The following is a 24,112-nucleotide window of genomic DNA, read 5'->3' as shown; positions in this document are numbered from 1 at the left end:
TGGAGGGTCAGCCCTAAGTTGAAATCATTACACGGAGGTGAACCTACACCTGCTTGCAATGACAAATAGCCAGTGTCTCCTTTGTTGTATGATCGGGGGGTTCAGTGCTGGGGAACAAAATGCTTCTGGTCACCAGCCCAATCCCTGCTTTCTCAGTGGTGCCAAAGTGTCCACCGATTAGTGCTTCCTGCTGACACACAGCATCACTGGCTATAGTAGAGACAGTATCCTTTTAAACCAATGATTGGCTCAGTGGGCATTTTAATGTGTTAAATTGAAAGCAGATAGCAGTGAGTAGTAGGACCGGACACCATTGGGATGATAGCAGCAGGGCACCAGTCTGGTTAGTATCCCAATTTTTCTTTAAACCCAGCTGTTTTTGAACATCTATCTCCATACAACATTTGTAAAAGGCAACATTGTGACTGCTTGTAGTGGCCATTATAGGAGCCTAGAGGTTACTGGGTAGTGTGTTGTTATATTCGGCACATTGCACCTCTGATAATATTGCTAAAATTGTGAAATTCAATTCTAGATCAATGAAGGAACTGACATTGTGCTACAGAATAATGTGGTTGCTGGGTTTGAAAGAGTCGGATATCATATTGATGGTGAATCTTGCCAAAGTGAGTAATAGGACCATGAAATACCCAATAATATAGAAACTTAATTACTACTATGAATTAAATTGTGACTTCTTCCATACTAATTTTGTTTCCCATTCTTATTAAAGTTGTAAGGTGTTACAGAAATAGGAATTAGGGTTCAGTTCACTATTGGAAAAATGTATATTGAAATACAAGAGTCTATCAAAATATATATTGGGGGTACTAGGTTGATAAAAGAGTTTTTTTTTTTAAATTTTATAGAATTTTATGATCTTGTACAAAACTAGTGACATCACATCACCTTTTGCTGTAGATAACAACAAGGTAAGTATTTGTGCATCATTTACGAAGAGTATAAATCTGAACAAAATACAACAAATACCCCAAACCCTCCCCTCCACCCCATGCACTCATGGTCTCTTCAGAACTATCAACCTAGTACAACTAAATGTTTGCACCATTACAGTAAAACCCAACTCCCCACCCCCTTTGGCTTTCACTAAGCTTACACCTTTAGTTTCCCAAGTGTGCCCGCCACGTCTTTGGTTACCTTTTAGTATCCCTAAATAAAAAACTACCTGACAAATTTCTGCCTGTGTGAGAAACGTACAAATAAAAGTCTTCCACTTCTTAAAGAAACCTTTTAGTGGATTTTTCAGTGGTGCAGATAACTTGTGGTGCATATATACTCGTGGTGCATATATACTTTAACTTGGCTGAGAACATCCTTGACAGTAGGCATCCTGGGTACCAACCAATTAGCCAATAAGCATCTCTTGGCCACTAAGACAAACCCGTGTGTCAATACAGTAATCTTGTCATCTGACTGGGGAATATGAAGCAATAGGAAGGAAGGATCAAGTGACATGTTCATACTTTGTTTCGTGGCTAATAGATCCTTTAAGGACACCCAAAAATGCCACGATAATGGGCAAGTCACTAACCCGTGTAGGAGATCCGTTCTCCTACTGTTACAATTTGGGCATGCCTCTAATCTATCTGGCCGATTGGCATTTCTCAGCAAAGCGAACCCAAAGGTGGCGTGGTGTATTATATTAAATTGGGTCTCTCTCCATTGTTCACTAATCACCACCCTTTCGAACCAAACTCCAGCCACCTAAAATTGGCTTAGTAAGATCTGGTTTGTCTAATTTGTCTTCCCAATATATAAAAATATGCTGCACGAACCACTTTGAAATTTGTCGTCTTAGGGTCCAATAAATGTAGGACAGAGAATGAATTGGGGACTTAAGATGGGTTAAGTCATATATACAGTTAGATTGGTAGAAAGAATATATAGCCCTCAGTCTAGCTTCCAGGAAGCCTAAAATTTGATTGTAAATGTCAAGTATCTATGTTCAGAGGGATGTATAATGTGTAAAAGAGGTTTAATAGGACTTTATTATAGCCTATCCCTACAGTAAGGGTATATTCACACGAACGGGCTCGCAGCGGATTCTCGCTGCGAGCCCGGCAGGTCCTGGCAGTTCCCACACACTACATACTTGCTGCGGTCTTAACGACCGCAGCGAGTATGTAATTCTGCCGTCCTTAACCCCTTCTGCTCCCGCCCGGCTCCCCCGCTGTAAGCATACTTTACCTGTCCTCGCTGCACGGGTCCGGCGTCCTGCTCTCGCTGCGAGCCCGTTCGTGTGAATATACCCTAAGATAGGAAATCCATATGAGATTGGTGGAAATCCAACTCCAAGGACCTACACTAATCAGTTGATTGACGAGATTACTGAGCCCCAGCACACTAACTAACCAGCACAGCTCTATACATTTCATAGTGGCTGTACCTGGTATTGAAGCTCATCCGATTCATTACAATAAAAATTTTACTTAAGTTGTACAGCAGTACATATCTCTATAAGGGAAACATCGGTAGATAGTCAGCACTCCAAAGCCATATATGAGCTTGTCTTAAAAAATATGATTCACTGTTGGAGCACATGAGTTCCACCCTGGGATACTAGGGTCTTGGAAATAAAGAAGAAACAACAAGAATCTCTCCATCTCAACATTTGAAGCTTCTTAGATCTTTATTGGAACATGCTGTGCCGATGCTTTTCTAGTCAACTGACCCTTAATCATGGCTCTACAAATATACAAAAAACATATTAACACAAGTATTAATATACAAAGTATTAGTTGCAAGACAAAGACATGTTAAAAATATGTATATACATAATCAGACAACTCAAAAAAAAAAAAAAAGTACTAGTAGTGGTCAACGCTGTCCCAAAAAGTCCATAAGAGAGAGAGAGAGAGAGCTTGAAGAAAAAAAAGTTATTATATCAGACATTAACATTCTTTATTCATAGATATTCATAATTGAAAACCTCTGTCCCATAGATACTATAATAATAACAACATATATTGCATTACATTTATACGAATCAGAATGAAGTAGAATAAAAGACGTATGCTACTATTAATTCACATGGCAGTAGTTACAGAGCTCTACAAAGCCAGAGATAGGGAGAGATCAGCCAAGCATTGCTCCATTTCCTGACAGTTTTAAAAATACGATTGCTCATCTTGCTTACGGTTCAAATTGCTTGTACCAGCTTGCGGCGTTGCACATCTCCACCTGGGCCATAGACACCAGTCTATGGCCGGGTGGATTCCGCCTTCCGCCAAAAGAACTGACATGTCAATTCTTTTGACGGACGGTGGAATTTGCCCACCCATATAATTGAGTCTATGGGACGGGCAGAGATGCGCACTGCCATGAGCGAAGGAATCCGCCAGAACTTATCCGCGTGGATTCCTTAGTGTGAACCCACCCCAACACTTCTACAGAAGAACCTAAAGGGGAATACAACCTAAAATAACATGCAAAACTAATGTCTTACAGATGTCGCCAATCCCAATCAGCGATGGTTTAACAATGAAGCTTATGGCGGGTTATATGGCATCTTTATGAACCAAGACGGACTCCCTGACTGTACACGTATAAGAGGGTTCAAACTATGGAAGTGCTGGGATTATGGCATCTATGTCCAGGTAATGTATGAGGCTAGAAGTGCCCAGGTGTGTTCCTTTAAAGGCATCTTATTTAGCGATGAGAATGTGCTATCTGTAGGTATTATTTCTTAACAGCTTTAAAGTGTCACTGTCATGAATTTTTTTTTTTGCAGAAATCAATAGTCCAGGCGATTTTAAGAAACTTTGTAATTGGGTTTATTATCCGAAAAATGCATTTTTATCATGAAAAAGCAGTTTGAAGCTCTCCCCCCCCCCCCCTGTCTTCATTGTTCTCCTATGGAGAGAGCTAAAGAAAAGACCAAAACAGGACAACAAAGAGTTAATCTACAAATCCCTCACGGGATATCTCCTGTGACAGTCACCAGTGACCTGTCTGGGCTCGGATTACAGCTGTCACCCAGCTCCGTGCCTGTAATCCTCTGTTATCTGCTTTCTGCTGCTGGCTAACTCCCTCCTTCCTCCTCCCCCTCCCCTCTCCCTAGAGTAGACAGGGTACGTCTCCTGCAACAAGTCACAATTTTCAGATTTTTCAGAGTGGATGAAAAAGAGGAAGGAGGGGGGGACCTGGGAAAAGGCTTTTTACATGCAGATTTGGCTAATAAACCCAATTACAAAGTTTCTTAAAATTGCCTGGACTATTGATTTCTGCAAAAAAAAAAAAATACGACAGTGACTCTTTAAGGTTCACTTCAATTCACTGTAATGCCCTAAGTCTGTAATTGATAGATGTCTGGTTTCATGTGTTACTGTGACATCAGAAGATGCTGCTGTGATGCATTTTCCCATTTAATGTCTCTTGCGTCTTTGTCCTTACAGATTGTATCCTCAGTGCAGATCTCTGATGTGTTTCTAGCAGACAATGGAATGGGTATACTTACTATAATATACAAACCGCCATCTGTCACTCACCAGATATCTAACAAAACAGTCCAGATCTCGGTAAGTCTACTTCTGCCATTGATATGTGTCATATAACAAAAACAACTCCATTGGGGTCTAATTTTTTGTGTAAGGTATACTTTTTTGTTTGCTAATAAATTGGACAGCAGTGCACATACAGTATAGAACAACGTCCATAATTGATTAGGACAATGCAAATAATGAACATACTTCTTATTTACTACCTGATTTTCCAAAATATGGCTGCTTTTTTCCATCTGTTCACACATTGTTTAAAGGGGTACTCCAGCAGGGGGGCATTTTTTTCCTGGGATCGGGGAGAAGGTGGCTTCGGAAAACGACGTCCACTCACCCCCAGCCCCCCCCCCCCCCCCCCCGGTTCCAGTGGCGGGTCCCGCATTGCGGCGCTCCGGTCCCCGGGCGCTTCTAGGTGTCTGATGCGGGCTCGAGACGATACGTCTCAGGTCCGCTCAGCCAGTTAGTGACAGAGGCGGGATCTGAGTGGACTGAAATGGATCCTGCCTCCGTCACTGATTGGCTGAGCGGACCTGAGACGTCACGTCTCATGCCCCCGTCAGACACCAGGAAACGGCCGGGGACCGGAGCACCGCAATGCAGGACCCACCGCTAGAACCAGTGAGGTGAGTGGACGTCGCTCGCCTCAGCCACCTCCTCCTCGGTCCCAGGAAAAAAATGCCCCCTCCCCCTTTAATGTTCACTTAACATTTTTCTTTTATTTTAATGTGTGTGAACCTAGTGAACGTAATAATGTAAGCAACTTTGGGGGGGGGGGGGGGAGGGGGGAAATAATGGCCAGACATTGTAGTCAAAGCATTTCCAAACTGTAAGTCATGTAGGATTTTCTCCGTGTCCAGTGGGTAGAACCTAGCAAGAAAAAGGAAGGTCAAGAGGAGAACAGGGTCATGGGTGCCTATGGCTCATCAAGGGCTAGGGTAGCACAAATTCCTTAAATGATTGCTGCTGGCTATGAAAAAAAAAAGGAGTCAGAACACACATCATAGTTTCTTTCTATTCCAAGAGACTCAGGAGCCTGTTCTCGAGATCATAGAGGGGTTAAACTACCCATTTTAACTCATGTCCGGGAAAATCACTGGCAATATCACTGTATGTTTTCATTTACATGTTAAAAATCATCACAAAATTCAACACAATACAAGCATACCATATATTTAAAGGTATTTCATCATCAAACTTAGAAGCAGAAACAACATCATGTAGCTAGGATGCAGATTTGCACCATTGTAAGAGGCTAATCTCTGTGCAAATACTGCATTGCAGAATCGTCAATCTTTTTTCTAATTTTTGCCATAGATTCTACAGTGGATATCTAAATTATGTAAGTAATCTTAACTTTTTTTTGTTTTAATTTCTAGAACTCAGTGCTGGTGGGATCCAGTCCAGACTTTGATTGCAGGGATGTCCTCACAGACACTGATCCCAACATCAGGCTTACTTCTCAGCACCGCAGTATCAGACCTCTGACTGGTAATTCCTGAATGTATAGCAAAACTTCCACAGTCCTTCTAGACCAGTGTTTCTCAACCTTTTCAGGCCAAGTACCCCCATGCGACAAGATGCTCCAGCCGAGTACCCCCAACGATGCCATCCATTAATAACATTGCCCAGGGTAGATTTACATGTATGTTTCACAGCAAAATCCACTGCGATACTCTGTACTGTTATGGCCTATGGCTCTGCATTCTCACAGAGGATTTTCTATCTGCTGCGAGAATGTAGCCGCTGCCTATTTACCTAATTAGCTGCCGGCCCTTAACAGATCATACTTACCTCCCTGTACTCCCACCTGCTTCTCTGGCTCCCAGCTCACTGACAGCCCGCTCATCCAATCAGTGGCTACGGTGGGACTGTGCACTGATTGGCTGAGCAGGCTGTCAGTAAACCGGGTGCCAGAGAAGCAGGTGGGATATATCCCACAGGGATGGATATGTCCCCCTGGAGCCAGATACCTCCCCCCATGTAGTCAAGAGGCCTTCTTCTATGTAGCCAGATATCTCCCCCATGTAGTCAGATACCTCCGCCATGTGGTCAAGAGGCCTTCTTCTATGTAGCCAGATATCTCCCCTATGTAGCCAGATACCCCTTATATGTAGCAAGATATCTCCCCATGTAGCCGGATACCTCCTCATGTAGTCAGATACCTCCCCCCATGTAGCCAGATATCTCCCCTATGTAGCCAGATACCCCTTATATGTAGCCAGATACCCCTTATATGCAGCAAGATATCTCCCCATGTAGCCAGATACCTCCTCCCCATGTAGCCAGATATCTCCCCTATGTAGCCAGATACCCCTTATACGTAGCCAGATACCTCCCACCATGTAGTCAGATACCTCCCCCATGTAGCCAAATACTTCCTCCCATGTAGTCAGATACCTCCCCATGTAGCCAGATACCTCCCCCATGTAGTCACATACCTCTCCCCATGTAGTCACATACCTCCCCCATGTAGTCAGATACCTCCCCCATGTAGTCCGATACCTCTCTCCCATGTAGCCAGATACCTCTCCCCCATGTAGCCAGATATCTCCCCCATGTAGCCAGATATCTCCCCCATGTAGTCAGACACCTCCCCCATGTAGTCAGACACCTCCCCCATGTAGTCAGATATCTCCCCCATGTAGTCAGATATCTCCCCATGTAGTCAGACACCTCCCCCATGTAGCCAGATACCTCCCCCATGTAGTCAGATATCTCCCCATGTAGTCAGATACCTCCCCCTATGTAGTCAGATACCACCCCCATCTAGCCAGATACCTACCCCCTTGCAGCCAGACATCTCCCCATGTAGTTAAGATACCTCCTTCTATAGCCAGATACCTCCCCATGTAGCCATATATCACTTTTCATTTTCCTCTCCATCTGGCCCAGACCACCATGATGATTTCTTGCAGCTACAATTTACCTCTTGCCAGAGAACCTGCCAAACATCTTAGGCGTCACAGTTTTCCTTTAACTTCTCTCCCTTTTTCCTACCTATAGGCTCCCATACAGTAATAATTTCGCTGTTTGGTGTAATGCGCTGTAAAGTGAGTAGGTGTGTGGGTTGTCCCCGTATTTAGGATCCCTCATTTAAAAATAATATTTCCTTCTATGACCCCCCCATATAGTAATAATGCCTCCTGCCCTGTCCCCTTAGTAATGCCCACCATTCTACTCCCTCCCCCTCCTGCCCCAACAAAAAAAAAAAAAAAAATTCATACTCACGTTATCCGCCCATGGAGGGGATCTTCCTCTATTCTCCAGCCTCTGAGCCACAAGGAGATTAAGGGGAGAGTAAGGTCTGAGGGGGAAAAGAAGGATAGAGGAGGTGAAGAGGGAGAGGAAGAGAGAGAAGGTGAAGGGGGAGAGGAAGAGAGAGGAAGTGAAGAAGGGAGAGGAAGAGAGAGGAGGTGAAGGGGGGAGAGGAAGACAGGGGAGAGAGGAGGTGATGGGGGAGAGGAAGACAGGGAAGAGAGTAGGTGAAGAAGGGAGAGGAAGAGAGAGGAGGTGAAGGGGGGAGAGGAAGACAGGGGAGAGAGGAGGAAAGGTGGAGAGTGGTGATGGGGGTGAGAGAAGGTGATGAGTGATGAGGGGTGAGAGGAGGTGGTGGGGGTAGGGAGGATGTGGAGGGGGTACAGAGGAGATGATGGGGGTAGGGAGGAGATGATGGTGGTAGAGAGGAGGAGTCAACTATTAGCACACACCTGTTAGCATCATGTGATGTTTTTCTCCTCCCTTTTGGGGGGCGTATCTCTTGTAACATACTGGTCACATCCTCTTATAAAAGCTTGTAAAATTCAATATAAATTTGCCATGATGAAGGGACCAGTGTCCTGAAACGCGTCGGAGTGTTTTCTATTGTTATGTTTGGATTTTAAGAGGATTTCTAATAAAGACTTTACATTTTACTTGGAGCTGTGGACTTCCACTTTTTACGTAGAGAGGTGATGATGGGGGTAGAGAGGTGATGATGGGGGTAGAGAGGAGGTGGAGGAGGGAGAGAGGAGGTGGAGGGGTAGAGAGGAGGTGGAGGGGGGAGAGAGGTGATGATGGGCGTAGAGAGGTGATGATGGGGGTAGAGAGGAGGTGGAGGGGGGAGAGAGGTGATGATGGGGGTAGAGAGGTGATGATGGGGGTAGAGAGGAGGTGGAGGGGGTACAGAGGTGATGATCGGGTTAGAGAGGAGGTGGAGGGGGTACAGAGCTGATGATGGGGGAAGAGAGGTGATGATGGGGGTAGAGAGGAAGTGGAGGGGGGAGAGAGGTGATGATGGGGGTGGAGAGGTGATGATGGGGGTACAGAGGAGGTGGAGGGGGGAGAGAGGTGATGATGGGGGTACAGAGGTGATGATGGGGGTAGAGAGGAGGTGGAGGGGGAGAGAGAGGAGGTGGAGGGGGGAGAGAGGTGATGATGGGCGTAGAGAGGGGATAATGGGGGTACAGAGGAGGGGGGAGAGAGGTGATGGGGGTACAGAGGTGATGATGGGCGTAGAGAGGTGATGATGGGGGTAGAGAGGAGGTGGAGGGGGGAGAGAGCTGAAGATGGGGGTACAGAGGTGATGATGGGCGTAGAGAGGTGATGATGGGGGTAGAGAGGAGGTGGAGGGGGGAGAGAGGTGATGATCGGGGTACAGAGGAGGTGGAGGGGGGAGAGAGGTGATGATGGGGGTACAGAGGAGGTGGAGGGGGGAGAGAGGTGATGATGGGGGTACAGAGGAGGTGGAGGGGGGAGAGAGGTGATGATGGTGGTACAGAGGAGGTGGAGGGGGGGAGAGGTGATGATGGGGGTAGAGAAGAGGTGGAGGGGGGAGAGAGGTGATGATGGGGGTAGAGAGGAGGTGGAGGGGGGAGAGAGGTGATGATGGGGGTAGAGAGGAGGTGGAGGGGGGAGAGAGGTGATGATGGGGGTAGAGAGGAGGTGGAGGGGGGAGAGAGGTGATGATGGGGGTAGAGAGGAGGTGGAGGGGGGAGAGAGGTGATGATGGGGGTAGAGAGGAGGTGGAGGGGGGAGAGAGGTGATGATGGGGGTAGAGAGGAGGTGGAGGGGGGAGAGAGGTGATGATGGGGTAGAGAGGAGGTGGAGGGGGGAGAGAGGTGATGATGGGGGTACAGAGGTGATGATGGGGGTAGAGAGGAGATGGAGGGGGGAGAGGGCTGATGATGGGGGTACAGAGGTGATGATGGGCGTAGAGAGGTGATGATGGGGGTAGAGAGGAGGTGGAGGGGGGAGAGAGCTGATGATGGGGGTACAGAGGTGATGATGGGGGTAGAGAGGAGGTGGAGGGGGGAGAGAGCTGATGATGGGGGTACAGAGGTGATGATGGGCGTAGAGAGGTGATGATGGGGTAGAGAGGAGGTGGAGGGGGGAGAGAGGTGATAATGGGGGTAGAGAGGAGGTGGAGGGGGGAGAGAGGTGATGATGGGGGGATTCGTCCCCAGGCTGCCGCATATCCTCCTGGAGCCCCCGGCTGGACGCTGCAACCCGATCCGGGAGCCGCGGGGGAAGAGCGTGAGGCTGCCTGGGGACGAATCCCGAACAGGCTGCCTGAGGTGACCCGGCGGAGAGGAGATGCGGCGGCAGGCTGTTGTCCACGCAGGCGGCCGGACCAGCAGGGCCTCAGAGACAGTGAGTTGAGAGGCTGCTGGTTTGTGACCTCGGACTTCATCCTTCCCCCAGCAGCCTCACCATGTCCTGTACCCCACAGAAAGCTGGTAAGGTTGCTGCTGGGGGAAGGATGTGAGACAAGCGGCGGGGATAGGTGCCGGGACACTGCTGGGTGATAGCAGTGTCCCGGCACCCAAAATATTTTCTCCCCCCACCTCCCGGCGTACCCCCTCAGCCTGCGGCGCGTACCTCCTGGGGTACGCGTACCGCAGGTTGAGAAACACTGTTCTAGACTAAATTGGTATATAAGTAAATTTATAGTTGTATGTGTGTCATGGTACAGTTGCAGGATTATTATAACTCATGCACAATGGAGATGAGCCAATTTTTTTTAAAAAGTTTTAGCGCCAATTGTTTTTAAAGGAAACCTGTCAACCCAGGCAGCATAAAATTTGCAGAAACATTGAAGAAATTTCACTTGCATATAGGCTGAAGTGTAACAGTGTGTAGAAACATTTGCTTAATGCTTAACAGTTAGAGATGAGCGTACCGGGCTCGGGTTGGAGTCCATCCGAACCCGAACGTTCGGTATTTGATTAGCTGGGGCTGCTGAACTTGGATAAAGCTCTAAGGTTGTCTGGAAAACATGGATACAGCCAATGACTATATCCATGATTTCCACATAGCCTTAGGGCTTTATCCAACTTCAGCAGCCACCGCTAATCAAATGCCGAAAGTTCGGGTTCGGATGGACTCGAGCATGCTCCAGGTTCGCTCATCTCTAATAACAGTACTATTTTTGGTGGCACTAAGCCTGTGACACAGACTGAGGTGAAATAATGTAATATAAATGGCACATAAACCAATTCTTGATGGCAGATAGATACAAAACACAGGATGCATGGTGCAATCGCAAACAGTGTTTAGATTCACATTTGTAATTGCTTTCTTTATGTTTATTGCTGAACAATATAGTTTTTGGTGGCACTAGCAATTAGGTGCAAAACAAAGACAGTATATTCTTATCAGCAACAGGGCTTAACCCCTCCCCTTGGCTTACATTCTGGGCCCTGATGTCCAAGTCATTTTTTTAAATCTTTTTTTCTTTGGTCGACTTTTATCCTTTCTATATTTTCCATCGTCATATGAGGGCTTATTTTTTTGCAGGACTTGTACTTTTTTTTTTGTACCATTTTAGGCTATGTTCACACAACGTGAACACCCGGCTGTTCACAGTGAAGCGAGCGGCCGGAGCCACTTGCTTCACTGTGTGAACTGATAGTGCTTTCTGCGGCCGGAATTCACTGAATTCCGGCCACAGAAAACTGACCTGTCAGTTTTTTTCCGGCGCCGCATGGGATCCTGGCCGGAGAGCATACGATGTGTGTACGCTCCGGCCGGGATCCCATTGAAAATAAGGCTATGTTCCACCCCTCAAAACTACGGGCGTAGTTCTACGGCGAGAACCATGGCTGTAGTTTTACGTAGTGTGAACATAGCCTTAGAGTACATATGACTTTTTGCATGCTTGGTTTTTTGTTTGTTTTTTTTTAAACTTTTTTTGGAAGGCAGATTAATAGAATACAACAATTATAGCTTTTTTTTCCAGGATAAAGCATTTCCCATAATAAGTGTATGTTGGTGATTTGTAGAGATGAGTGAGCATGCTTGTCCAAGCTTGGTACTCGTTCGAGTATTAGGGTACTTGATGGTGCTCGTTACTCGGACGAGCATCTCGCGGAACTCGAGACAATGGCATCTTCCTCTTACTACATGTGTGGCAATTTGTTTTTTAGCCAATCATCATGCAGGAAAGTCTTTGGGAGCTCGTAGCATCACATGGGAAACCTACATATTGATAGCAGCAGTTGGCTGGCCAGATCAGATGACCTTGGCATATAAGAATCAGGTCCTGCGATGCTCGCTTCAGACACAGGCTGGATGAGCATAGGGAGAGTTGCTGTCTGTCAGGGAGAGTGATAAGGGGGGAATTAGTGTGCGGTTAGGCTGGAATCAACCACAAAGAACCCAACAGTCCTTCTAAGGGCTTAAAATTTTAACTTTTTCTTTGGTACACTTGGCTGCCGACTTGGACTTGTAGTGCAGCTGTCAGTAGTCAAATTGCCCTGTTGCTGACATTCCCTTGGCTGGCTGGGATCTGTAGTTCAGCTATACCTATCCTCATTGCGATTAGCCAGCCCCAGAGGCATCCATGAATGCTGCCTCTGCTGTTTCCTGTCCATTTCCGTGTTGTTTCCATAATTTTCTGAGGTTGTCAGGTTTTCACGCAACCTTCCCTGTGCAGAGATTTGATCAGCTGCAAAAATGCTCAAGTTTCCCATTGACTTAGATGGGGTTCTTTACTCGAAACGAGCACCTGAGCATCGGGAAATATTTGTTTTGAGTATCAAGCACCCGAGCATTTTAGTACTCGCTCATAACTTTTCGTAGGCAATACAATACTTTAATAAAAATTTTCGATAGACTTCTCCTTTAAGTTCTCTACAAGCTCCCTCCATATCACAACTAGTCATGATTTTACTGTATGCTTCTAGTTACCTAAGTTTTCCTTTTACATCCCCCATTCCTATACAGGTGGTAGAAGTGGTATATGTTGGCCCACCTTTGCCTCCGGACATAATTTGGCCCCTGGATACCCAAATGCCGGATTAGTGACCTATAATGCGATCAGCGGCCTCATGACTGTAAAAGGTAAAATATTCTTTAATACTTTATAGTCGTCTCTATTTAGCCTCTTATAATACATTTACATTCTATTTATATTGCTGCAATAACATTTTGGAATTATTGTTTCTTTTTAAGATACAACATTTGTGGGCTACAAATCTGTGTGTTCTGGACAATCCAATGTAATGTTCATGACCAACCCTGAGAATGAAGATTTGCAGCACCCAGTGCAAGTCTCCGGGATAACAATGTTGGACAGTTCAGAGAATCATAAAGTCTTTATCCATCGCCCAGATGTGACGTAAGTAGCCATTCTAACGTTATAAATAAGCACAACACATTTCTCCTTTATCCTTCTGTGCAAACAGATAACTTACATGTTATATTCTTCTTCATGTCTGATTGAAAAGCCCCTAAATAAGCCTGTATGTCCAGTCTGTTTTCATGTGTTAGTCTAGTATCAGTTATTTGAAAACTTCTCTGGTGGGTTTCCTTGTTTGCATAAATTTCTCCCTTAAAGGGGTAGTGCACCAAAAAATTTTTTCTTTCAAATCAACTGCTGCCATGAAGTGCCAGAGATTTGTAATTTACTTCTATTAAAAAATCTCAAGCCTTCCAGTACTTATCAGCTGCTGTGTGTCCAGCAGGAAGTGGTGTTTTCTTTCCTGTCTGACACAGTGCTCTCTGTTGCCTCCTCTGTCCATGTCAGGAACTGTCCAGAGAAGGAGCAAATCCCCATAGAAAACCTCTCCTGCTCTCCAGACTGGAAATAATACCACTTCCTGCTGGGCATACAGCAGCTGATAAGTACTGGAAGGCTTGAGATTTTTTAATAGAAGTAAATTACAAATCTCTGGCACTTCATGGCAGCAGTTGATTTGAAAGAAAAAATTTTTTGGTGCACTACCCCTTTAACTGCTAAATGCTGTCCTTATTTAAGTCTTGGGAGTATCTGAGTACATATCTATGAAGCAAAGAGGCTTTGTAAGAGTCCTATAGTAACCTCATGAACTTCCTTTATATGTAGATCTTTGCAACCAGATAGGCAGTTAAATAAATTCTAGGTGCCCTGGGTTAGCACCCATAGCAATAAACATTTAGTTGTGTGTAATATATATGTCTATCTATACAGCAGATATATGATTTTTTTTTAAATTCTTTTTTGCTTGTCACAACAGCAAAGCCAACCCATCTGAGTGTGTAGATATGACATGCGATGCTAAAAGAAAGGCATTGTTGAAAGACCTGGATGGTTCTTTCCTTGGATACATTGGGGCTGTAGTTCCACAATCAGAATATCAGTGGGAAGGAGACACAAGGTACGGTCTTGGAGACTACAGGATTCCTAAAGTCATGCTGACTGCCCTGAATGGAAGTCGAATCCCTGTGTCACAGGTGGCACCATACAAAGGTAAAGATGCCTAAAGGGGTATTCACATCTTGCCGAAACAGAGGGGTTTCTGGACCCCTCTGGACTGTTTGGAGCTGCTGGAGGTTGCAGCAATGTATAATTCCTATTTCCTCCTAATTGGAGTTGCATAAACTATGTAGCACTAGAACTTACTCTGTTTAGGTAACTCCAGAAGTTACTGCTATGTAAGAAACAGGTGATCAGGTGATCACTTGTACAAAGTGTACAAAGTATAAAATGTAGAAAAGGAAGTCCAGCACCAGAATAAAAGCATTCTTCTTTGTTTGGAAATCTTTACATAAGACAACAACTTCACAACTGAGCATCAGGGAAGACTAAAAGTATAAATTGACGGAGAAAAAAAAACTAAAAAACATAAAACAATAAAAAAAGCAAAAAAAAAAAAAAAAAAAAAGCAAAAAACCAAGAGTTAGTTGCTGTGCCCTACTCCAGCCACTAGGTGTCTCACTCACTCCTGTGCACAGCCACAGTTCAGGAGGTAAGGTTTAGCCTGTTACACAAACTCGCACACAGTCACTTCCTCTACAGTGAGTAGTCTAGTTCCAGACACAGAGGAGGCAAGACCTTTTTTTTCTAGTTAGAGACTAACAGTAGGCACTGCTGGACCCAACCATGGGGTAACCGGAATTAGAGTAACAACCCTTATTTACACTGTAGATTCTTCAGTACAGTCACTCCCTAGAGAGAAAAGGTAGAGGAACTGATCCACAGTAGAGCACAGCTGCATGTTAGCCACTCTCTACTGACTACGCTCAACTATGAGGAAAAACTTTCACTAGTTAGCTTCACCTCGAGAAAGAGGCCTGGAACTTATACTGTCTACCAGGGTGGTTACCAACACTGTGTAGACAGAAGGCGGACAGATAACAGATTTATCTAAACGTAAGTACGAGGAGATTCTTCAAGGCTCTTTCATCTCTGTCGCTGCACCCTGCACCTCACTAGTTCTACCAAAAGTTCGGTGCCCGTGTGTCCTGGGGTGGGTATTACCAATCCTGGCCACTGTGACAAGCCTCCCCAAAACACCAAAGCCCACCAACTGGTTCAACACCAGTATCCAGTGCCCTGGGCCACATCAACTCCTCGTCTTATAGCAATCCTTCTCACTGCAGGAGTTACATAGACCGCCCTGAAAAAACTACATCTCGCTGATTCATGTGGAATGTGTATATCTCTATATTTACCTCCTCTTTCCCTCATTTTTGTGTATTTACTTCTCTCAGGGGTTATCAGGGATAATACATGTGTATACATGCCGACCTGGGAGAGCTACAAGTGCAGCGGCCTGAACTATGAGATGCTGGTTATTGAGAGTCTTGATCCTGACACTGAGACAAGGCGTCTCTCGCCTGTAGCTGTGCTGGCCGATGGTTATCTGGACCTCATCAATGGTATGTGGGATTTAATATGTCTGTTTATATATACAGAGATACTCCTCGCATTCAATCTGGTAGTTTCACTGTACTCTTCTATATTTATTTTAGGGCCACAGGACCATGTTCAGTGTTCTGGGTATAGCTGTCACAAGAGAGTCTCCCTGTTTCACGCTGTAGTGGCTACAAACAAGACATATCAGGTTTACTTTACCAGCACGAGCCCCCAGAAACTGCGACTGAAACTGCTCAACACAAACAACACAAATGTAAGAACCAACTAGAAGAGGGATTAACACTGCATCATATTGTAATATATTTTCTGGAGGAAACCATGTAACACTTTAAAGGCGTTGGTATGTACAGAGGCTGAAATGGGCAGCCAAACATTGCTTCAGTGTAATACAGGGAAGGAAGAGGTTCCTAGAGGCATCCGCTGCAGGTGACTCCTTACTGTGACGTCCACATGTTTTAATGGGGTGTTTGGAAGATGATTGTCTGAGCGACAATACCTATTTAAGACACCATGTCCATATTATAAATTTAAAGTTGTACCTGTTATGGCCTCCACCGATGCTGTTACTTTGCTTGCATCTCTCTATGTCATACTGAGCACTTGGACCCCCCAACCAGTAAATTCTTGGCTCCATAGCATTCCATGCTGACATTTACATACTAACATTACATTTCTTTTATTGTAGTCTGTCACTGTGGGAATCTACTACTCAAACCCTCAGCGATTAGATGTCTATGTTAATAATGTCTTTGTGAGCCCTAATAATATACAATGGCAGGGATCAACTTATTCCATGAAGGAACCTACTTATCAGGGTAAGTTAATGCATGATAGCCCTTCTCACAGCCCAACAGAGTCAATACACACCCCAGAGAGACCTACTGTGTTCTGGACTGATGTACCCAACACGTATATACACACACTGCTCTCCAGCAGTCAAATGGTTAACCGACTTTAACTGCTCCAATGGTGCCAATACACATTAGATAAATGTCGGCTGAACCCACTAGTTTTCTTTATTGTGCTACTGCACATAGACTGCTTTATGACTGCCTCCTCTAACCACTAATATCAGGTACCAAACACATGATAAAGTACCTTTCCAGGATTACTATAGACAATTTCTGACTAATTCTGTTAGTTTATTCTCTTTATTCAAGAAATTAACGCTGTTGCTGTCAGTCACATACAACCCTATCAACTCTCATGAACACTGATTATATAACTGTTGTCACTTCCTCTGATAGGACAATACATGCCTCAGCTCAGCTCATTGGTTTTGGGAGAAAACTACTTTGACAAGGACTATAACATGCTGTATGTCCTGGTCAGAGGATCTACTCCAATTGAAATCCGCACATCTCCTCTCATTGTTATCTCGTTTAATATGCCGGCAATGACCGAAGATCAATTTTATGGGGAAGATCTTGTTAAAAACCTTGCGGCTTTCTTGAAGATCCCAGCAAACAAAATTCGTATTACAAAGATAATTAGGGAAGGTTCCAGACGCAGAAAGAGAGCTGCAGGAGGACTGTCTGTACAAGTGGAAATCTCCGATCCACCTGTCCAAGAAACCAACTCTTCTAACCAAACCACTTCTTCTAATACAACAGGTAAGTAGAAGACTTCTGTATACCTAGAATCTAGAGTGACTCATATCATATGCATATGTAAAGAAATATTGTCAATGTCCCAAAGGTTTTGACAATGCATTAGATCAGCAGTAGTGACGAGTGAGTACTAAAATGCTTGGGTGCTCGTTACTCGAGACAAATATTTCCCGATACTCGGGTGTTCGTTTCGAGTAACGAACCCCATTGAAGTCAATGGGAAACTCGAGCACTTTTGCAGGGGACCCAAGCTTGGCAGAGGGAAGGTCTTGTGAAAAGCTGTCAACCTCAGAAAATGATGGAAACACCACATAAATGGACAGGAAACAGCAGGGGCAGCATGTATGGATGCCTCTGAGGCTGCCTAATCGCACCATTACACCAAATTCTGGGCAACAGTCTGGTTAAAACAGAGGTAGGCATATGAACCACATATGAGAACACAGTGAACCATTAAAACAGAGGTAGCATATGAACCACCTCAAAATTTAGCTTGACACAGCATGGCAGTGAGAACACAGGGAACTATTAAAACAGTTAGCATATGAAGCACACCAAAATTATGCCAGACACAGCATGGCAGTGAGGACAAAGAGAACCATTAAAAGTTAGTGAGGAAGCAAGTGAGCCTCCCAAAAATTATGCCAGACACAGCATGGCAGTGAGGACACAGGGAACCATTAAAACAGAGGTAGCATATGAAGCACCCCAAAATTTAGCCTGACACAGCATGGTGGTGAGAAATCAGTGAACAAGGTAGATAAGGCAGGGGTTCAACCTCAGAAAAATTAGGCCAGACACAGTATGGCAGTGAGGACACAGAACCATTAAAAATTAGTGAGAAAGCAAGTGAGCCTCCCAAAAATTATGCCAGACACAGCATGGCAGTGAGGACACAGAGAATCATTAAAAGTGAGTGAGGAAGCAAGTGAGACTCTCAAAAATTATGGCAGACACAGCATGGCAGTGATGACAGAGTGACCAAGGTAGCAGCGGTAGCAGGTGAGCCTTTCCAAAATTATGCCAAACACAGCATGCCAGAAAAAGAATTGGCTGTTGGCTGAGAATTAAAGGAGGAGGAAGAGGAGGAGGAGGAGGGGAAGAGATACCAAGAATCCTCATGTTGAGCTGCTTTCCCCGGGTGGACAGTTGAATTCGGGAGAAATCCAGGCTTTGTTCATTTTTAAAAACGTCAGCCTGTCAGCGCTGTCAGTTGACAGGCGGGTGCGCTTATCAGTGATGATGGCACCAGCTGCACTGAAGACCCGCCCTGACAGCACGCTAGTGGCAGGGCAGCCCAGCACCTCCAAGGCATAAAGTGCCAGTTTGGGCCAGCTTTGCAACCCAGTAGTTGTATGTAGCAGAGTGATCGGGAAGGACGTTGGTATGGTCAGCAAGGTACTCCCCCACCATCTTTCTGAAGGCCTCCCCCCTACTCTGTCTAGACTGGGGACAGTTGACATAGTCTTGCTGGGGTGCCATGAAACTGTCAAAGGCCTTTGAGAGTGTTCCCCTGTCCCTTGACAAGCTGCCTGCTCGACCCCTCCTCTCCACCGCTTTTTGGCCCACAGAACTATGTCCTCTGGCGCTAGTGGTGTCAGATGGGAAGTAAATTTTCAGCTTCTGCACCCGGCCTGTTGATATTGATTCACTCTCATACTGCGTTCCTCGGCAGGAATAAGAGTGGAAAAGTTCTGTTTGTACCGAGGGACCAGGGGGGTGAAGATCCAGTAATCAGTGTTGTCAGAAATTTTTTTAGCCCGAGGGTCACGGGAAAGACAGCCTAACATAAAGTCAGCCATGTGTGCCAGGGTCCCAACTCGTAAGAATTCCCTCTTCTCCATAGGCTGACTCTCAATTTCCTCCTCCTCCACCAATTCCTCCTCTTCAGGCCATACACGCTCAACAGCTAAGGATTAAGCATGGGTACCCTCTTCAGTAGCGGCAGCAGTCTGCTCCTCTACTTTGTGCTGAGAAACAGATGTCGGGGTGGTCTGGCTATCTAGCGGCAGATGTTGTTCCCCCATCTCCTGAGACGAAGGCAAAGTCTAAGACTTCAGGCTGAGCAGGGAGGTTTAAAGCAGACATAATGGCGGGATGGTGAGGCTGATAATGGCGGCATCGCCGCTGACCATCTGTGTTGACTCCTCAAAAGGGCCCAGTACCTGACAGATAGCAGACATCCAAGTCCACTCCTCATTGTAGATTTGAGGAAGCTGACTGACCTGACTACCGCTTCTTACCAAGGTTGACATCTGGCATTCCACAATGGCTCTGTGTTGCTGGTAAACTCTGGCTAGCATATGGAAGGTGGTATTCCACTGTGTGGGCACGTCGCACAGCAGTCGGGGAGCTGGCAGTTGCAAGCGTCTTTGCATTGCCCTAAGTGTGGCAGCATCTGTGGTTGACTTGCGGAAATGCGCACAGATGCACCGCACCTTGGTGAGCAAGTCAGCCAAATTGGGGTAGTTCTTAAGGAACCGCTGCACCACTAGGTTGAACACGTGGGCCAGGCATGGTACATGTGTGAGTTGCAGAGCTGCCACCAGGTCCAGCCTGTTGTCACACACAACCATGCCTGGTTTAAAGTTCCGTGGCGCGAGCCAAAGATTGGTCTGCGCCGTGATGCCCTGCAACAGCTCCTGGGCCGTGTGCCTCTTGTCGCCTAAGCTCAGCACTTACCCACCACAGTGCTGATGCAGCTAGCGCTACCAAATGGAGGCGACGTGCTCATGGAGGGTAATAGAGAGGAGGAGGAAAAAGAGGAGGAGAAAGAGATATACAAATCATGAGAGACTGCGACCGAGGTAGGCCCCGCTATCCTCGGTGTGGGCAGCACATGAGCGGAACCAGGGTCAGACTCTGTCCCAGCCTCCACCAAGTTGACCCAATGTGCCGTCAGGGAGATATAGTGTCCCTGCCCGCCAGCACTTGTCCACGTTTCGGTGGTTAGGTGCACCTTGTCACTGACCGTGTTGGTCAGGGCACGGATGATGTTATCTGACATGTGCTGGTGTAGGGCTAGGACAGCACAATGAAAAGTTGTGGTGGCTGGGGACAGAGTACCGAGGGACAGCCACCACCATGAGGTTCCTAAAAGCCTCTTTCTCTACCAGCCGATAGGGCAGCATCTTCAGGCTCAGCAGTTTGCCTATGTGCACATTTAGGGCTTGTACATGTGGGTGAGTGGCAGTGTATTTGCGCTTCCGTTCAAAGGTCTGTTGTAGGGACAGTTGAATGCTGCGCTTTGACACCTTGCTGGAGGGCATGGAGCATAGTGGAGGTGAAGGGGTGGGTGCAGGGTGGGAGGCGCTTGTGCCTGGGGCCTAGGCGGGGAGACTGACAGAGCCAGCACGTGACACAGGGGAAGGAGCAGGGGTGTGACTTGCAGTCACTGAATGGTCTTGGTTCCACTGAGTGGGATGGTTAGGCTGGTAGTGGTGGCTCCCCTGCTGATCCTGGTGTGGCACAGGTTGCTCACTACAGTCCGTCGGTCATCCGCACTTTGTTTAAAGAACCTCCAGACTTGCCAACATTTAGGCCTGGCCACGGAAGTTTGACTCTGTGAAACAGTTGCTGAATCTGATCTACTTGCTCTGGCCCTGCTTCTCCCTCTGCCCACACCTCTTTCTCTTCCAACCGGTCCTGTGACTGAACTTGCCTCCCCCTCAGAAGCACTGTCTTAACTAGGCTTATCCACCCAGCTCGGGTCAGTCACCTCGTCCTCATCCACCAGCTCTTCCTCCAATTCCTCACTCTGCTCCCCACTTTGAGTTACATACATGACAACAACCTCACTGTCTGACAACCGGGTTTCATCGTCATCATCAGACACCTCTTCAAACCCCGCGTGCAAGTCCCTACTCTCATCACCCACTGACTGTGTGAGCTGCATAGTTTGAGCATCGGAAGAGTTCGACTGCTCCGGTTGCTAAGACTCAGGGAAGGGTCCAGAAAACAGTTCCTGGGAGCATGGTTGTGGATCTGAATCCCTCCTTTCCCTGGAGGGGCCAGGCTGTGGGGAAGGAGGCTGAGCTGCTGGAACAAGGGTTCCACTACCTTGGGTAGCGTGGGTGAACTGCGTGGAAGACTGGGTGGTGGATAAGACTAGGGCTAAAGGGGGCGTGGCTTAACCATGGCGCTGTGAAGACGCACATGTGAGGAGCTCCGTCCACAGCAGCATACCTCAGCCCTGTTTCTGGTCCCTGTGACCCTTCTTTGGAATGCCCGGCAGCAGGAGGAGAACCCCGCCAAGACTCCCCACCCGGCCGACTCACTCACTCACCCTGCGCAGCAGCTGGGAGCGATATCACTGCTCTCCAAGCGCTCCATCACAGCAAGGTCAGCTCCCTGTCATGGCGCCCACACAGAGCCCCGAGGCGGGCCGCAACGGACACCACGCCGCCTGCCAGCAGACATCCGCAGGTTGAGAGATCGCCTCCGGACACCCCATCCACAATCCCCAACTCCCTCACGGACCGGGACTACACCCCGGGCCCGCCCCCATCCTAGTGGCTCTGTCCAGGCCCCCATCAGCTACCTCGGCACCCCGCCGCCATCATCCCTGCATAACGAGCTGCAGATGCTGAGGGACATGATATAGGCACTGCCGTCTAAGCAATACCTGGACAGTGGCACTGTAAGAGTGCCGCACTACTTTCATTCTTACAGTGCCGTTATTCAAGGACTACACTTTGTTGGTTGCAGAGCACCGTAGATCTCAGAACCACGTCCAGGTGAGCCAGATTGGCCATTACTATCTCTGTGGTGGTGGTGGTGGGGGGTAGTGCCGTGCCTCCTAGTATATACCTCTTGCAGAATACCTGGACAGTGTTATCCAGAGAATTGAATCTGCCCAGCAACAAGCCATAGAGGGGGTAAGAGAGGAAATTGAACAGCTCTCCACTAGAACAACACACAATGAGTCTGCCACTGCTACACTGTCTGCCCGAGTACAACTACTGAGCAGGAAGCCTCTGCTAACCACCGCCCTACATCTTGATGACCAAGAGAATAGAGGCAGGATAAATAATCTTCGTATTAAGGGTTTACCTGAAATAAATGGGGCTGATAATCTGCCGGACAGAGTGATAGGCCTCTTCAACCAACTTACTGACATACCTGCAGAGGCTACTTTCGTGATTAACCGGGTTCACAGGGTGACCAGAATGTCTCAGAACAACAATGAAGCTCCAAGAGATGTGCTATGTCGACTTCACTATTTTACTGACAAAGAACTAGTCCTTAGGGCTGTACGTGATAGTGCCCAGGTGATGTTTGAGGGCACGGAAGTCCACCTGTATCCTGATGTCTCATCCTGCACATTATACATGCGCAGACTATTGCAACCCCTACTTGCTAAAATCAGGGAGTCTGGCGCCTCATACAGGTGGGGACACCCTTTCCACGTCATCATTAGAAAAGACTCTGCCACCTTCATCTTGCGTCACCCGGATGAACTGAGTGATCTGTTCTCCTTTCTGAACATCCCGGAGTTCCCCCTGCCGGATTGGCTTGCATTGGGCCGCCAAGACAACCATCTGGACTCCCCAGACGACGTCCTTCCACTCAACGCCCCCGCAGCCCAGACCCACGGCCGGCTAACGTGGAGCCCCTGATTGATCTGTCCAGGGAATTCCCTAGGATGGCTTAATGACTCTCCCACCCATGGAACCCCTAACTACCGGAGCGACCAAGCTACATTGAGACTTGTTACAACCTGGACTCTTAGGGACTCTCCTAACTGCCCTCCACAAGGGCGGGTGCTTCTCCCCTCTGCTATGGAACTGGCGGTGTCTGCTCCCCCCTCCCCTCTCCGGTTCATGTTCCATTTATCATACTAACCTGAGGCACTGCAGGAAGATATCCTAGTTCCTACAAAGGGGCGCTAGTTATACCTCTTGTTGGTAGTTTCATAGCCACAGTCTGGTTTAGGCTATTGCGTTCACTTACCTAAAAAAGATACTCCTTTCCTTATACCACTGTAGCTCGTTCCTGGGGCAATTGTTGGTTACCGTGCCTTACTCAGCGGAATATAGCGAAGGGTTGAATGTTCGCTCTGTGACATTGTCTCCCACTAACCTTCCTCCTCCCTCCTCGTTATATATAATAACGTTACATTAGGGGCCTCAAGGGGCCTACTTGTTTTCATAATGATTGGTATTCATATATGCTGTTGTGGCGGAAAACCTCTCCCAGGGTTTTCTACATCCTCCATTACTTATTCCTAGTGTAGGCCAGTTGGTCCTACGTGCACCTTGGTGCTACTACCTTTCTCAGTTTTTGTCAATTTCTTTTTTCCTTTCATTGTTCACATTTCCTTCCTAGTGCTACTCTTTCTAGTTCCTGCTTCCCTCCTCTTTTTTCCTACCCACTCTCCTCTTCCCCCCCCCCTACCCTCTCCCTTACAGTCGGACAGCACTCCAAGGCTACCTATCCACCATGTCACTTCCCTCACACTCAAATATCCTCATTGGATCTCTGAATGTAAAAGGCCTCCATGATCCAGGTAAGAGGTCTATTCTGTTGAATTTTCTGAAAGCACAACGTGTTGACGCGGCTTTTCTCCAGGAAACGCATATAACATCCTAAGCTTTGTTTAACCTCTCTAACAGGTGGTTTCCTCATGTTTACCACAGTTTAACAGATGATACCAAGGCCAGGGGCGTGAGCATCTTACTATCCCGTTCCTTACCATGGGAGTTCATAGACGTTCGCAGTGATGGAGAGGGCAGACTGCTGATGGTAAAGGGTAAAATTGCCTCCACAATGCACACACTGATAGTGGCGTATCTTCCAAACACGGGGCAGAACACTACACTCCAACGGTTTTTGGAGATGATGGACGAATTTGCCGAGGGGACAGTTGT

General features: G+C 46.8%; 1 protein-coding gene across 7 annotated transcripts in view; it reads left to right on the top strand.

Moving 5' to 3' along the window:
* Positions 1-24,112, top strand: part of LOC138783039 (fibrocystin-L-like) — a 161,519-nt gene that overhangs the window by 118,945 nt on the left and 18,462 nt on the right. For all 7 annotated transcript variants that reach the window (XM_069957188.1, XM_069957191.1, XM_069957186.1 and 4 more), the window contains 11 exons: positions 536-626; positions 3,469-3,617; positions 4,416-4,538; positions 5,894-6,005; positions 12,720-12,836; positions 12,948-13,113; positions 13,991-14,223; positions 15,468-15,635; positions 15,729-15,886; positions 16,319-16,448; positions 16,881-17,246. In XM_069957188.1, the coding sequence (XP_069813289.1) occupies positions 536-626; positions 3,469-3,617; positions 4,416-4,538; positions 5,894-6,005; positions 12,720-12,836; positions 12,948-13,113; positions 13,991-14,223; positions 15,468-15,635; positions 15,729-15,886; positions 16,319-16,448; positions 16,881-17,246 (1,813 nt within the window). The remainder of the gene's footprint in view (positions 1-535; positions 627-3,468; positions 3,618-4,415; positions 4,539-5,893; positions 6,006-12,719; positions 12,837-12,947; positions 13,114-13,990; positions 14,224-15,467; positions 15,636-15,728; positions 15,887-16,318; positions 16,449-16,880; positions 17,247-24,112) is intronic.

The sequence above is a fragment of the Dendropsophus ebraccatus genome, chromosome 2 (assembly GCF_027789765.1).
Source record: "Dendropsophus ebraccatus isolate aDenEbr1 chromosome 2, aDenEbr1.pat, whole genome shotgun sequence".
Taxonomy (NCBI): domain Eukaryota; kingdom Metazoa; phylum Chordata; class Amphibia; order Anura; family Hylidae; genus Dendropsophus; species Dendropsophus ebraccatus.
This window is presented reverse-complemented; position numbering and strand designations above follow the sequence as displayed.